Here is a 16,559-nt window from a genome sequence, read left to right as displayed (position 1 = left end):
CTGATTAGCTCTGAGTGCCATTAGACTCAGCGTACATCCTTCCTGATCTGGCAGATTCCCTGGAGTGTGCCTTTTAAACGAGAGAGACAGAGAGAGAGAGACAGAGAGAGAGAGAGAGAGAGAGAGAGAGAGAGAGAGAGAGAGAGAGACGGAGGGAGGAAGGGAGGGAGATGGAGAGATGGGTGAAATGATACAGAGAAATGGACTGAAATATCAAGATTCCTGTCAAGTGCCTGAATTGATTCTCAAGGTAAAGGGCCAGGATCTTGACTTGTTTACCACTGGATTATAAGCACCTATGACCAATGACTAACTTGATAAACATCTGTGCAAACCATTAGGTTTTGGGGGGGGGGGAGGAGGGCGGGTGGTTAAAGAAGATGACAATTCTCTTGCTACTTTCAAGGAAGAGCACCCAAGACTTCTGGCCAGGGGGAGTACGACTTGCTCTTCTGGTGGGAGCCTATCAAAGAGCCCTGAAGCTCGTGTGAGAAAAGCCTGATCTTAGCTGGGCTCGTTCCCACCACCTAGTAAGATGGAGTGTTTATTCCAAAGGCACATTTGCATTAATTTAGGTATCCAATCACAATTTGGTAATTTTTTGAATGTCATATTCTATGTATCCAATAGCTACAGATGGGAATGGAGGTAGGGTTGCCAAAATCTTACCTGGAGTCACTTAGTCTGCATGTTAAGGATTGTTTTCTTTAGGGCCATTCTTCTATATTTATATTAGTATCAATGGAAAATTCCAAGACAATCTATTCTTGTTACATGGCAACGTAAGTAATGTTAAGTCTAGGGAAAAATGCTGCTGGTCTCTATATTATAGAGACCAATATTAGAGACGAAGCCAGAGAGTTGTTTTTCCCTTCTCCATTAAAAAAAAAAAAAAATCCCCTCAATGCTACCTTAGAAAATGGGTCTAATAGAGAATTAGCATTTCTAAAATGTTTCTTTGTATTATTATTAGGTTAAGTGAGTTTTCAGGACCTTTCGAATTTTTTCTTCAGCATTGTACTATCTGTGGTTTATTAAGTGGATATTTTTCTTGGTTTTACAGACAGCATGTTATAGAATTGTCTAATTTGTAAAAAAGAAATTGTCTTACAGGAAAGATCTAGCGTTACTATCTAAACCTTTGTGTATCAAAAAAAGGAAAAGAAACTGATCCACACCACCATTCTAAACAAGTCACATTTTCCATATTGGACATGAGATGAACACAGAATATTGTTTATGTGGTAGGAGTAAGGAAAAACTCTTGGTTGGGCAAGACGGAGATAAAGCTTATCTTTAGAAGGACTTCAAAAGTTCTCAAAAGTAGGACGGAATTCTATTTCATTTAAAAAATAAACTGGCCACAAGGCACGTGTAGAGATGATGATACAGAGGGAGCTGGAGCAGAGAGCTCCATGAATCCAAACAGGCCACGGTGGGTCGTCACCACTCTGAAACAGTCACCGATGAGCTAAAGTACCTTCTGACGAAAACGCACGCCTAAGCTGAAGAGTGTACAAAATTGATTCAGAAACAAAGCCAAAGAAATAGTCAAGCAAAAATGGGAAATTTCAGGATATTAAATTGGGAGGCACTTTTCCTCTTCACGCAGCCCGTCCTTTTCCTCTTCCTCTTCCGTCCTTTTCCTCTTCACGCAGCCCGACAAATTCTGCAACACTGAGCGTCAGAGACTTTAAATCCTGCCGGGAAACTGAGTCAGACACAAAGCTCAAACCATGGCTCATCCGAGCCACGAAAGAGGAAAACGGCGAAGGCAGAGCGAGCGTGTCCAGGCTAATGTGGGACAGCAAGGGAGCACGGAACCAATTACACGACAACGCGACTTCTTCCTCAGAGGCGCCTCTTTCGCTGGCAGAAAGCTCTAGCACCGTCAGGACACCAGCGGGACACTGAGGTTCCATGAGCCACCAAAAAGCGAGGCACGTTTTTCCTCTGGCACATGGACAATTTGTTTTCATGTTGGCATCTGTTAAAAATTCACAGAACTGGGGCGCCTGGGTGGCGCAGTCGGTTAGGCGTCCGACTTCAGCCAGGTCACGATCTCGCGGTCCGTGAGTTCGAGCCCCGCGTCAGGCTCTGGGCTGATGGCTCAGAGCCTGGAGCCTGTTTCCGATTCTGTATCTCCCTCTCTCTCTCTGCCCCTCCCCCGTTCATGCTCTGTCTCTCTCTGTCCCAAAAATAAATAAACGTTGAAAAAAAAATTTAAAAAAAAAATTCACAGAACTGCCTCGTTTCTTCAAGCCAGTTCGATAAAAGATGTTTCCCCACATGTGTGAAATAACGGTCACACGCCGCACCACCTCAGCGGAGAGTCTCCCGCCTATAAAGGCAGACGGGGCGATGTCTCATTGCAAATAGGTGTCGGAGTCCCATTTGGAGAGAAAAATAGATTTTAAAGAATATTCTTGTTACATTTTAACATCTCCAGTGTTCATTCGCCTGCCCGCTCCTGGGCACGACGTGAACTGCTCTGAGGAAGACAGAAACTAATGACCCGTTCGAGGCGGGAACCCAGGCCCCCCGGTGCTGTCCCCGCTGTGCTCTCAGGTTAACCGGCAGGGTCGGTCCCTCTGCCTTCCCTGCACCGCGGCGCCCTATATTCAGAGGCACAGACGCGAGCATCTAAGTTCTCCCCGTCCGCCCCCACAGAACCCTCTCGCCTACTGGCATCATCTATCACCGGGCAAATGAGAGTCCGGGGAAGCATCAGACTGATTACCCAGATGGTAGGTGGGGGCAAAATATCTGGCCTTTCCTTACACAAATCTTCCCGGTGTTAGCTGCAAAAGTCTGCTTTGGTGCTGAGAGCAGAGACAATTTTATGTGTGTTACTATGCGCCGGAAGGAGCAGAGGAGCCACTTTTTAAGGCTTTCAACTTCAGGCCAGGTCTCCCCTGAGTCCCTTGTGCCTGATGCTTATGCTTATTATTAGTATTTGCACAGGGCTTCGCAGTTTATAACCTTCAGGTACAAGGCTGCGTCTGATCCACGCGACAAACCCGCAGGACACTCTGATCCTCGCTTCACATAGGAGGAAGCAGAGATTTAATTAATTGTCGCAGGTCACAAAAGTAGTTAGTGGTAAACCCTGCACCCAAACTCAGGTTCTTTGGTTCCAAACTCCCTGAAGATTCAACTGAGGAAAAGCACATACTACATAAGCACTGGAGTGAGGAGACTGAACCAGGCCACGCGGTCTGCACAGGCACAGAGCTCTGGCTGGGGGGATTCCACTGATGACCTGGCAGTGGGTCCCGAGCACGGCCAGGCTGCGCCAGGAGGGTGCCTGGCTGTGGGGACGCCGCTGTGACAGGTGATGCTTCATTCACTTGTTCACGTAGCAAATCTGGCCTCCAAGACCTACCAGCTGCCAGGCTGTGGAGGACCTGATAGGTCAGTAAAGACGGCCAAGGGGGCCCCATGTTGAGGTGGGGTTGGGGTTCAGATGTGAGTGGCAAAAGTGACAATGAGAAGAGATTATATCAAGATCCTGAATGAGGTTCGGCTGGCTGGGGATGAGAGGCAGCGGGGTGATGAGGGGTAAGGCCAGAAAGGGAGGCTGGTGCGGGGTAAGCGGCCCCGTAACCACGCACCTCAGCACAGCCTCCCTCCGAGGCAAAGCGGGGATCTTGGGCTCTTATGAAGGGCAGGATTAATCTAACCAGACCCCTGGGAAGACCATTCTGGATTCAGCACGGAAAGGGGACTGGGAACACAGCTGAGACAGGAAAGACATCTGCGATGCTGGTGAAGGTGAAGTTAAAAGTTCCTGGGTAGCCAGGACCCCATTAACGACAGTGGATACCAAGGAAAGGGGATGCGTGGCTAACACCGCAGGGGTAGAGTTCACGGAACATGATGACTAGCACAGGCCAGATGGGAGAGAAAAAGCCATCAAGGATGCCTTCCAGCTTTCTGGTTTGGGAAACTAGGCAGACAGGGGTCTTTCCCCGAGGTACGGACCCCTAAGGCACAGGACAAATCACGTTACTATAAATAAGTGCATGCAATACACAATGTTGAATTTACCTAAGATCCAGGTATTCTCAGATACTTCCTGTGAAGAATAATGAGCCAATTACAAATGAGGGTTGACTATTATTAAAAGCAAGCTTCACTTGGCAATTCAAAAAAAATTACTGCATAAACCAAAAGTGACAAAACTATGCATCTTTAAAAATATTCTAAAATTTAGACTGATTCCTCAGTCAATAATAACAGACTTTTATTATATGTGATATTTGTTTTCTCAGTTTTTTGGTGAACAAACCTCTGGAGAGCAGACTTAATAGCAATGTAACAATAACCCTAATACAAGTCCTATGTTGTTATTTCCTGCACTAGACTAAGCTTTGGTTTGGACCACAATTCAGCCCAGAGGCAGAGCTCTGAGGCTGAGGAAATTATAAACAGCTTCCTAGATATTCTCTCTTGTATCTGACTTCCCATTTGACTTTATTTTCGTCTGTCACGGATTATAAAAAAAGGGTCCTCAATAAGAGCGGAGTCTGAATTCACTGCATCTGGTGGGGGGGGCAGGTTATCACTAATGCTTTAACACGTTGAGCTGCTATACTTACACAGCAATACATCTGGAAAGGGATCTACTTTCTTCTCTTTTTGCTAATAACCTCATGTTGAAAGCCAGCATCATTTTATGTTTAGCGTGCTCACAAATGGTAAGAACACCTTTATACACAAGGGTAATTGGAAAGGTAGAGTAAGAGAACATTTTCTGACTACCAACACCACCACCCTATGAAACATTTCAGAATGTGCAGATTTACTGTCATATTTAGAACTGAGAATCCAATAGAAAGAGGAACAAAATAGTTTCTGTAGTCACAAAACCAGAAAAAAAAAAAATCTCCAATCCTATTTCCAACTCCTTAACAGGTATCTTGATGATCTCCATTTTTGAGCTAACTTGTTAATCTGTTCCTGACAGTTAAGAAGGTGGATCAATTAAGATATTCAAAACCATTAAAAAATTTGAAAACTACCTGCCATATAAATATCACCATGAAATCAGCTAGTAGCATTAAAAACTTCTCAAAATTTTTACTTATTTCCATCTAAATATTCCTAAGGCATAAAGAGACTGGTTGGGGTAGGGTGGGGGTGGCTTCTGGGCAACTCATTTCACACCAGACTCCAGGTGTGAGGATTTCAGCTTGGCCTGAAGTCCTGTCTGGACTGTCATAGAAATACGTCCAGGAAGGATGGGGGAGCAGCAGCGGTAGCTTTAATCTGGTGCAAGATCTAAATGCCCACTATGTTTCAAGACCGAGAAATAGCCTACGCCGTAGCAGATGACCTTTAATGGTAAAATTGAGAGAAGACTTATTAATATGGTAAGCTTTCTTAATTTAAGCACATGTTATATTTTGTTCTTTGGTTGTTCTGTGCTCTGAAACAATTTGAAACTTCGGAATTGGTGTGACGGCTGAATTATTTTCTGCTGTCCGGCTCGATCTTTGTTAAACATCTATTATACATGAAGCTCTGTCACAGACATAGGGAATCAGAGTGTGAACAAGATTCAGTCCTGGCCCCTCAAGAGCTCAGTTTAATTTATAGTAAGACACTCGATTTATTTTAAGAGATCTCTTTTTTTGCCCTTGGCATTTAAAAGTAAAAGAAAGATTTGCCCTAAGCAAATAGAATGTGCCTAGAAATTCGATGAGGGATTCTATTAGGACTTTAAAAAGAAGCTAAAATACATCACGAAAGAGTGAGAATAAAATTATACAAGGCAATTAACATTTGGGATTAATAACAGAAGAAAAAATATGAGACTAATGAAGACATATTCTATTCAATCTAGAGAAAATAGGTTAAGTTTGAAACTTCATACTTCGGAAGTACACAAATTCTGATTCACCTTTTCAGAGTAGGCTCACAAGAACGTCTAAATGTCCAATCTTGCCTGTTTGCTACACGCTTTCTCTAGATAATGGCACTGTTTATATTTATGCTTCTATTTATAAGAATGGAGCTAATGGCAAATATCACTGTGAATATCAGACTCCAAAGGCGGGGAATTTTGTGAATCTTGTGATTCCAAAAGCGGGGCCAAAACGGCAAAGTTCTGCTATTTTCTCCTCGTCCTGCAACTGTGGGGTGAACCCGCATCTGGCCTAGCTGCTCTCATCTGCTGTTGCTGGTAAGAGTAAGAGCCAATTGTCCATCACGTACAGTCAGCTGGTACATTCGGACGACAACTCTGCTTAATCAGTGGGGAGAGAGAGAGAGAGAGAGAGAGAGAGAGAGAGAAAAGGTTGTCGTGTGGGTGGACAAGAAAGAAGGTGGGGTGAGGGGGCGCTGCTATTCAATAATTCTGGAAGATTTCACCCAGGATACCTTCCATGCAGATCTGACGGTCACAGGACGGTGCCAAAGAACCGCCTCCAGTGACAGAATACATTTGCTAGCACATCACAGTCCTGCCGAAGCATCAACTCTGCTTGTAATTCGCGTCCAAAAGGGAAAGTATGTAGTGGTTCTGCTTTCAGCACATTGCAAGGACTAATTAAATCCTCATTACTACCTTCTAATTATTCAAATACTATGGGATTACACTGAGGAAGTCCCTGCTGGCACGCCAGATGAAAAGGGTTAAATAATGTACGTTGATTCGGAGAACCCGGATCTGGTGCAGACCTTCAGAAAACCACCAGCATTAACATGAATATTTAATTAGACACCACTGTGAAAATTAAAAGGGAATTCAATTAAAAGGTTTTCAAAAAATTAATTCTGACCTCTCTACATCTGTCCAAATAAATAAGCCTTCTTGAAACGTTTTCACCTAATTGCTAATCCAATAACTAGAAGGGCATTTGCTAGTTTCATTAAGCTTAACATTTTACGGGGGTTAAAAATGCAATCATTTTAATGTTAATAATAATTATACTTATTTATCTACTCAGATGACTGAGTAGATATTCCCTCCAAGCCCTCTTGGAAAACAGGGCAACATATGAAGATTTCCTGTTGCTCTTTTCAAATTTTAAGATCTACAAGTTAAAGATTATACAATGGGGATGAAACTAATCTAAACTTGTCAGCTACAATTTTCTCGTAACATTTATTTTAGTATTTTAGTGTTATCTGAACTCTTCCTCCAATGCCTTAGGTACTATAATTTATACTGCTTGATTTTTTTTTTTGGGGGGGGTGAAGTGCTTTAATAGCAATTCTGTATGTTGTTAAAGGAGAACTACAGACAGAAGATTTGATTTAAGATAAAAACCAGCGGCAAACGTGTTACGGAATACTAAACTGAAGTTTTGACCTTTCTTCTTTTAAACTTCTGTCAACAATGAAGAAGTTAAGACCAAAGAATTGGAACTAATTTTCTTTATTCGGTTAGTGGGAAGTTCTAGCACCACACAGAGTGCAAACAGGAGAGTGCTGAGCCAAATGCTGTAGAAGAGAGCAGCTAAGAATGTGCAGGAGACAGTACCGCAGGAGAGTAAAGAGGCCAATAAATATGTAAAACGTCTCCCTTCTCTTTGTACCTGACAATGGCCATGTCCGTGTTTTCTTGGTGTTTTCTATACACCTTTTACAGATAGAAAATATAAAACTGTGGAAACTCAGGCATGTTTGCCTACATATAATGTGGGGAAATGGATTTGTGACTGTTGTCCTTAGACAAACTTAACACCAGCAGCCCCAGGTCAGAGGGCACGGAACTGGAGGTGGGGGTAGGGCACTATAGGGCCATGGGACCACCGTGCTGGGCCTCCGGGCAGCATACCGACTCTGAACCCAACTTTGGGAAGAGGACATCGAATTGCAGATGCCAGTGTTATTCAGATCCCAGGACAGCCTCAGGTTGTCAGCAAAATTCTCCTCAACAAGAGTATATATATATTGATAAATGTTCTTCCTGAACAGGAATCGAAGGACCGAGGAGGAAGGAATGAGGGCCGGGCAAGGGTTCAGCTTCCCAAGCCTGGAGGGAGGCAGGCTCCAGGGTAGAATGTCAGTACTGCTGTCCTTCATGATGAGGACTCTGGGGAATACCCAGAAAACCACACCTCCAAATAGAAGCAGGCTGCAGTTCCTGCTTTGTGCAATTGTCTCCAGGCAAGTATGTTTCTAGATTCTTTGCACGAAAGAAAATCTATCTCCTGTGGGTAAGTTAAAGAAGGTGTGTGTAACTGGAATCTTACTCTCTCTTATCTTAACTTATTAAAAAAAAGTAAAAGTGTAATAGGAATTGCTCAACTTGGCTATTTTAGTACTCAGCAGTATAGACACTATGTTCTTGTCTCTATCAAGGTGCACGGGTTCTCAGAGAGGACACATTTTTTTAATAGGACGCTAACTCACCAAAATACTTTTCTCCTCTCTGCTTCTTTCATCACTTCCCTGAATGGGGGTAGGGGAGGATATATCAATTGTAAAAGTATAAATGAAGTTAAATTACTTTTCAGTACATGGGAATCAACACTGGGTAATTTTCTAGCAAGTGTTTTCTCAGATCTACTTTGCACTGCATATACTGTTGGTACACGCCCCCAAAGATGATAAAACAGACAAGGAAAATATTATTATATCAAAGCATTACAATGACTGTCATTTGCCATTAAAACACCTGACCAAATGTCATTAAAAGCTAACATTTCTTCCTAGATTTTAACAAATAACAGAGGCTTAAAAAACCAATCCTTGCTATCCAGTTTTGGAGGAAATTGAACTCATGCGTGGCAAAAGATCATTTATCAGTCATTTGGAAATATAAGGGTTTCCTGGTTAGGGGGCTGTCCAACCAACAGAAGGCACACCAGGGACACACATAACATCTTTCAGAGAAAGCCTGGGGAACGTGTTCATAACAATATACAAACTATAAAATTTATATTTGCTATTTGAAGGAAATGGTCATTATAACAACCCAGATTGTATGTATCCATTATCAGTTACCAAAACCACACTGCATATAATGAAGATAATCAGGAAGGAAAAAATAACAAACATACCTAAAATAGTGGTTTTTATATAGTGACACCAGAAGAAAACTCTAGATTTTGCTTGCCAACGTATTTAAGTTAAGTTTAATTTAGCTGCATTTCCTCATTCTATCGTTGTTCACATTTGCTTCTCTACATTTTCAAATGTCTTAAACACGTATCAGTTGGAAGAGGGTGGGGAACATATTGGTGGAGGATCTAGAAGGGTTTCTCTTTTAGTTCTTAGCAATAAAGGTTGGGATTGTAGGGCTTCCAAATTACCCTCTAATGCTTGCTGAAGCAGCAGAATTCTCCCAGTGGGAATGATGTTACAGGGTTATGTGAGGATTAAATGAAATAACAAATACCTTCATCTGGGCTCTGGGTCTGGCCTGAGCAGGTTTTCAGTGCAGGGTAATTTCTTTCATCCTTTTTTCCCCTCCATTTCCCTGACTCGGCAATGCAACACAGATGTAACCCAAGGCCAAGTAAAGGAGTTTGGAGAGAATTCCCCCTTGCATGGTGCTAGTATGCTGTCCACGAACTTTGAACGGTCTTCCAGATGACCAGAGACACGAGGCGTTAATGCAGAAAAAGGATGTGAGGTATAGGACTGGTTTGTAGGAAGTTACAGTGGAAAGTTTAGAGAAACAAATGCACACACCACTTCACTGTTAAAACATATCATAGTATCATTACAAGGCAGTGGTTCTCAAAGTACGGTCTTCAGATCGGCAACGCTGGCAACAGCTGGGCATTTGTCCAAAAGGCAGATCTGAGGTGGCCCCCCTCAAGCCTACGAAATCAGCAATCTGGGGGTGTGGCCGGGTTATCTGTTTTAAGCAGTTCCCCAGGTAATTTTCATACACCCTAAAGTTTGAAAACCATTAACTATTCCATTATTAAGGTAGACTGTAGTGTCTTCATAGGGGAATTAAAGTATTAGTTATACATTAAATTATAATAAAGTTAACTATGTCGAGACATTAGAAAATAAAAATTTCACTTTATTCCTACTAAATATTCATTTCAACACAAATGATGTGTAGCTAAGGCTAATCCATCTTTTCATGGGCATTACTTTCTAAATAATGGGGTGCTAAGTTATTAAACATGTAAAGTAACTAAAACCTTACAATTCCAATTAGAAGCAAATCATCATCTGTACAGCTCATATAGAAATAATTATAAACATGTGGGGTCAGGAACCTCTAAATAGCCGCTACCAAGCTCGCAACTTCTGTCTTCCGGGTGAGCGTGAGGGAGGAGGGGAGAGAACGAAAGTGGCGGCTCCACGGGCCAGATGGGCAAGCCTGGACTCACAGGCAGTGGAAGGGACCTGGCAGGGCGCCAGATGGTGCAATGGGCTTGTAGACTCTGGTCTACACTAATCTGGATTAAGATCACCACCACCAAAAGTAGCTTTACTACAGAAGGAGGGAAAGCAGGCGAAGATACACACACGAAGACCAAAGGCCTCAACCCAGTCAATAGTAGATGGGGTCAGCATGCATAAGTGAGCGAAAGGTCAAAGAGTTCGCGGATGGGGGACAACCTGAAAAGTTCAGGGCTTTGGGAAAAGCCCGTGGTCTTTTTTCTGGTTCCGGCACTAATGAGCCTCTGAGAATGAGGAATTCCTACGGAACCTCTCGGGTCCTCAGTTTCTTTGTTTGTAAATTGAGGTGACCGGACTCTACAGTCTCTCAGGTTGGCTCTAGTACTAAGATCCTACAATTTTATACTATAAGGTCTTACCAGGTGTATACATTTTTACTGTTGAAGTATCAGGGGACAAATACTGATCAAAACAGCTAAAGGGACACACACTCTAACATTATACTTCATCAGGACCGATATCCAAATTGCATCAGTAACAGTCCCCTTTACACAGCTAGATCAACTGTCAGGCGAGAGTCACGTATAAACTATGCTTCACGATGCTGTGTGGACATAGATAGCCTTTGGGTCTTGAACTGTGCTGGGTAAAACTTCACCTAATCTGCAAAAAAGCATCCTTCTTTGTTGTTACATGTATGTTATTTCGTTCATCAGAGGAGGAAACAGAACATCCTTTAAAAAATCACTCATAAGGAAACGCACAGATGACCAAATTCATATAAGCCTCATATACTCCAAACACAAAGATACGTAAGACATGAACTGAAGACTAACCTCTTTCCTGTGGCATTGGTGACTGGCTCAAGGCAGGATGGGAACTGGATTCTGACTGGCTCCCAGGTGGCTGAGGAGGCATCTGACTGCCTGCAAAACACAGGAAGGGGAGTGGGGACGGGGAGCCCTCTACATTAATGCTGCAATTGCGCAAAACCAAGACAAGTACATTTATTTCATCTTAATGATCACAAAAGGTGTGGCCCCCGCAGAGAAAAAGACACGGCTCAAAAAAGTGTGCTATTTTGCCCTTTTCTGGTAAAACGGAGAAGAAACATGGATAATCATATTTACCAGACGATCTCTTGAGAAGTTTAATTTCCTACTGAATGAGTTCCCAACCTCACAAATACATTAGTAGTCAAAATCTGACATATACCTACTTAATGCATTTCATGAAATCCAAGACTCATGAACTAAACTCAGCCTCTTGAGTTTAAACTAGTCTGTAAGTGGTGAGGCATGCATAGTGGCCAACAATTTTTTGTTGGTAATATTTATTTGAAGTAAAACTACCAACTAATTTCTTAAAATATCTTTGTAATTAATCAGAGATTTAACATAAACATAGGAGACGTCCATTCAAAAACATAAAACATACTACTATAGAATGTAGTATACATTAGCACTAAAGAAGAAAATATTACTCTGCACCTCTTTTGATCTTTATTGCTAATAAAGCAACAGCATCTAGTTAACATCTATTTGACTTCCATTGATTTAATGGGTGCTCAGTTTGTCTTTTCAAACTATAATGGAAGCTCCTTGAGACAGGAATCATGCCTTTTACTCCCTTAATCCCTGCATTACCATAGCAAATATTAATAAATCTTTGTTATTTAATGGTCCTTAATCTGAGAATACGCATTAAAGGGAAAAAAACTTACTATTTTTATCAATTAAAGAGAGGCAATGAATCATGTGAGGCGCAAGGAGACAGGATTTTGAAATTTAAGAATCATCAGAGGTACCTGAGATCTCAACTCACTTTCTGGTTCAGAGGTTTAGAAACACTTCAACTAAAAATGTTAGCGAATAAAGAAGGCAGTTGCATTTAACACACTCTTCCAGGTGCTAGCTCTCATGGCATGAAGACCCTGCTATTTTCTCTTCTCACTTCTCCCTTTGCTAGAATAAACTGAAAGACTGAAATCTACAGGTATACATACCTACACAATACACACATGCAGGCATACACAGATTTCCCCCACATAACCCTCAGGTACTAGAGTCTATGATTATGCTAGGTCAAGCTAACTGCTTTGACATCACGGGACCTACTTTTCTACAGTTTTGTGTATTGCTAAGAGAATCACAACGGAGTAGAGAAGGAAATTAACGTATCGAAGATTACCACCAATTCACCCGGTGAAGGTCATGCCGCAGAGTCTGGCGTTTGACGCTGAACATCCGCCCTCTCGTATTTCTAACCAATGGCATCTCTGTTAGGCCAGGCAGCCTGACTGCAGACCAGAAAGAGCATGATCCCCAGGGTCTCTCAGGACTGTCACTCATTACTAATTCTAATAATGGTTGTATCTGTGACAGCCAGAGAGGCAGGAAGGTGATTTTCCATTTAGATAATACGTACATATAGTCGTTAAAATATAACTACAAGAAAAACCCTGACATTGTTTTCGGGAGTTTAGGCTTCTCACTTTTTAGAAAAGAATGTAAAACCTATGAATGTATATCTGAGTGCTCCTGGGTTCAAATGCCATTCTCATTCTCAGATGAAATGAAAACCAAGACCCGAATTCACGGACATTGAGAAACCTTGCGCTGTGAAACCCCTAGGAGTAAACTCTTAGGTTACAGCCACACCTAGTGCATAAAAATCCTACACACACACAGTACAGCATCTATTCAGTTAGCGCCAAATACTTAAACGTAAAGTAGAAAAGACAACATTCTGGATGAAAACAATTTCAAGGGTAAACGCTGGTCATCAACTCCGCTGCAGACACACAAAAGTTGCTGTGTCCACTCAGGGTCATGTGTTTCCTATGAAACACCCTCAGGCCCCCAGTGTGCAGCCCATTTAGAAATTGAAAGCATGCTGCAGCCAAATCCTGACTTTTTAAAATGTCACTGGGGAATCAGCTGCACTAAGACAGTAAGTGCTTACATTACAATGATTGTTTCTGTAGGACAGACCGAATTCATGGACTCATGACAGCAAAACAAACAGTAATTCTACGTTAATACAAGCCACCGCTACTGACACTATGCACGCCCAAGGCACTGCTCTCATGTACGATATTTCAAGTAAGAATAAAAGAGGCTTTATAAGAAACCCATCTCATGAATTCAAAAAATACTTTCACGCAGCGCTACCGCCGGTCTGGTGCAATTCTAAGACAGATAACTCTTCACGGCAATGAGAAAATTTATTATTAAATCCATTCTTTAAAGAAATAAACAAGAGCCTTTTCGTGGTAAAGACAGATTTCAGCCAACGGCTTTAAATTCTCCACATGCTTCTGTCCCCTTATCTTTCCACCAACAGTTTCATAGCTACTTGGGAAGAACTTCAGCCTTCACATGCACAGGTAGAAGCATAGTCATGGCAGATGATGAATCAGAAAGTACGCTTGAAAATATGTTTGAGAAATACAATGTCCATGGTTCATATGAAGAAGACAATTCAGAGCCCTCTGAACCAGATGAATTATGTAAACACCCTCAAAACTATAGATTTTTATAGCACATATGGCTCTCGTAAGTAAAACCTTTCAAACAAAATTTGGTAATTATTTTAAGAGAATATTGCCATGCAGAGTGAACAAACTTTATGAGTAGGCTTTAACATTGAAACGGAGTTTCTAAAGAAAGCCCTGCTTTCCTCTTGTCTATGTCTATAATGGTACAAGCACAGTGGAGAAAACATTACAACTGGAAAAAACTATGCTGAGTTAGGATAAATCCCACCACTTTATAGCTATGTGTTTATTCTCCAGTGACCATGTGTACAATATTGTGCAAAATCTTGGTGCAACAAAACAAAAATGAAGCATCAATAAAGTCACCTGAATTTCTATTGTTGCTAACTTAAAACTCCCAGAAGTCTATATTGTGATTTTTATTAACAAACTTTTCTTTTTTCTTTTTTTTTAAACATTTAACGTTTATTTATTTTTGAGACAGAGAGAGACAGAGCATGAACAGGGGAGGGGCAGAGAGAGAGGGAGACACAGAATCTGAAACAGGCTCCAGGCTCTGAGCCGTCAGCACAGAGCCTGACGCAGGGCTCGAACTCACAGACCGCGAGATCATGACCTGAGCCGAAGTCAGACGCTTAACCGACCAAGCCACCCAGGCGCCCCAACAAACTTTTCATGAATTTTACACTTAGAAAAGTTACAAGATGAGTACACTGAGCTCCTATATATCTCCTAGCCCACCTCCTCTAGTATTCACATCTTAAATAACCATAATAGAATTATCCATAACCATAGATGGTTATAACCAAGAAATAACCATAATAGAATTACCAAGAGGCACCTAACTGGTACCACTCTATTAACTAAAGATCTTATTTGAATTTCACCATTGTTTTTCTTTCTTCCATTCTAGGATCTCACAGTGCATTTAGTTGTGATTTCGCCTCAGTCTCCCTCAGCCTATAAAAGAACTTCAATTTTCTTTCCTTATGTTTTATGACCTTGATGCCTTTGGAAAGTGCTGTTCATGACACCGATGTTTCATTTCTGGTGCTGTTTACCCTGATTACTTGGTAAAGTTGGATGTCTACCAAATTCCTCCAATATAAAGTTATTATTTTGCCCTCTGTAGTTATGAGTATCTCGGGGAAGCCATTTGAGACTATGCAAATCCTGTGTCTTCTCAAACTTGCATGCACTGACTTAGCATCCATTACAGAATCCTGGCTGTAACATTTATCACGGTAGTGTTTGTAATGATGGTTCTTTATTTCCCTCTTTTCTTCTACATTTATTAATGGAAATCTATTATGAAGAAGAACTATCTCCTCTTCCCCATTTGTTTATATATTTCTACGACTACTTATTTCTATCTATATAAACTCATTGTGGATGACACACCACAGCTTCTAGTGAGTCACATGCTTGCATAACCCCCACCTCTTGATTGAGGGCAGAACCTGTGACTTGGCCTCTAATCAAAGAATACAACAAAAGTGATGAAACATCACTCCTAAAATTACATTACATGGCAAAGTTAAAGGCGTTTTGCAGATATCATTAAAGTCCCTAACAGGCTGGCTTTGAGATAATCAGAAGGAAGATGATGCTGTGTAGAAATGACTTTAAAAGAGGACCTAGGCTTCTCTGTGCAGAGATGCTTCCAATGGCCTTGAAGAAGAAAGCTTCTGTGATGTGAACTGAGCCACATGACAAGGACAGGCAGCCTCCAGAACTTGAGAGCCTCACTTTTATAACCAGGGGAAATTAATTTCTCCAACATCTGAATGAGTTTGGAAGCAGATTCTTCCTCACTGAGGCTCCAGGTGAGAAGACGGATCATCAAACACTTTGCAGCCTTGTGAGAACCTGAGCAGAGGACGTAACTAGCCTGTGCCTGGATGCCCGGCCATGGAAACTGTGACACGTGTGTTGTTTTAAGCTGCTAAGTGTGTGACGATTTGTTGAAACAACAGAAAACTAATACACTCATAGATACTTATTTTATTCCATGGATTAAAATCCAACATTGACATTATTTCACTCAAATTGTTCCAGATTTGGCCATCAGAAGCTCCCTCAAATTCTTAGTGTTTGGAATCATAAAACACTGTGGCTCATTTTGCGTTTTTCCTGACCCAGCCCTGTGATCAACCGCTTCTCCTCGGAGCGCTGCTAATTTTTATTGGAAGATAATGTTCACAGACTAGGATCTGGGTACTAGGTCTGCTCATTATTTCTGGGGTGTTACTGCTTCCAGAATGTCTCAGGGAACTGAAGTCGGAATTGTATGTAGGTACACTAATCCATTCGCATACGGTATACGCAAGCCTATATTTTGGTATTTGTGTGTGTAACCATGAGTTTATGCAAATACCTCCAATTCCAATCCAGAATTGGGCGGGTATATCTTAGCCTTCCATCTTTCCTTATTATAACTTCTTTCTACAGCAGCAAGAAACCCAGTCCTCATTATCTAAATCAATTTACTGATTTGTTCAATTCTATCATATACACAAAGTAATTTCAGAATTACTAATCTACACCACTGTGAGAAACACAGAGCCACTTGTTAGGACTTGATTCCATTTTGCATCCCCTTCACACCTTGATTGGCTTTAATTGTTTTGGTATTTGGGGGGTATGTGAAATACATCAATGGTTCTGTAAGTCACAGTTATACAAAAAGATACTTGAAGAAGTCAGTCCCTCCAACTCTGCTACCCTATTCCCATTTCTC

The 16,559-nt window shown here is 41.6% G+C and overlaps 1 protein-coding gene across 10 annotated transcripts in view; it reads right to left on the bottom strand.

Moving 5' to 3' along the window:
• Positions 1 to 16,559, bottom strand: part of ARID1B (AT-rich interaction domain 1B) — a 443,873-nt gene that overhangs the window by 82,129 nt on the left and 345,185 nt on the right. For 9 of the 10 annotated variants that reach the window (XM_045058284.1, XM_045058282.1, XM_045058281.1 and 6 more), the window contains one exon: positions 11,157 to 11,246. The exons of the other annotated variant lie outside the window; for it this stretch is intronic. In XM_045058284.1, the coding sequence (XP_044914219.1) occupies positions 11,157 to 11,246 (90 nt within the window). The remainder of the gene's footprint in view (positions 1 to 11,156; positions 11,247 to 16,559) is intronic. 10 annotated transcript variants of the gene reach the window in all.

The sequence above is a fragment of the Felis catus genome, chromosome B2, assembly GCF_018350175.1.
Source record: "Felis catus isolate Fca126 chromosome B2, F.catus_Fca126_mat1.0, whole genome shotgun sequence".
Taxonomy (NCBI): domain Eukaryota; kingdom Metazoa; phylum Chordata; class Mammalia; order Carnivora; family Felidae; genus Felis; species Felis catus.
Note: the sequence above shows the minus strand (reverse complement) of the source record. Positions and strands in the feature narration are given on the sequence as shown.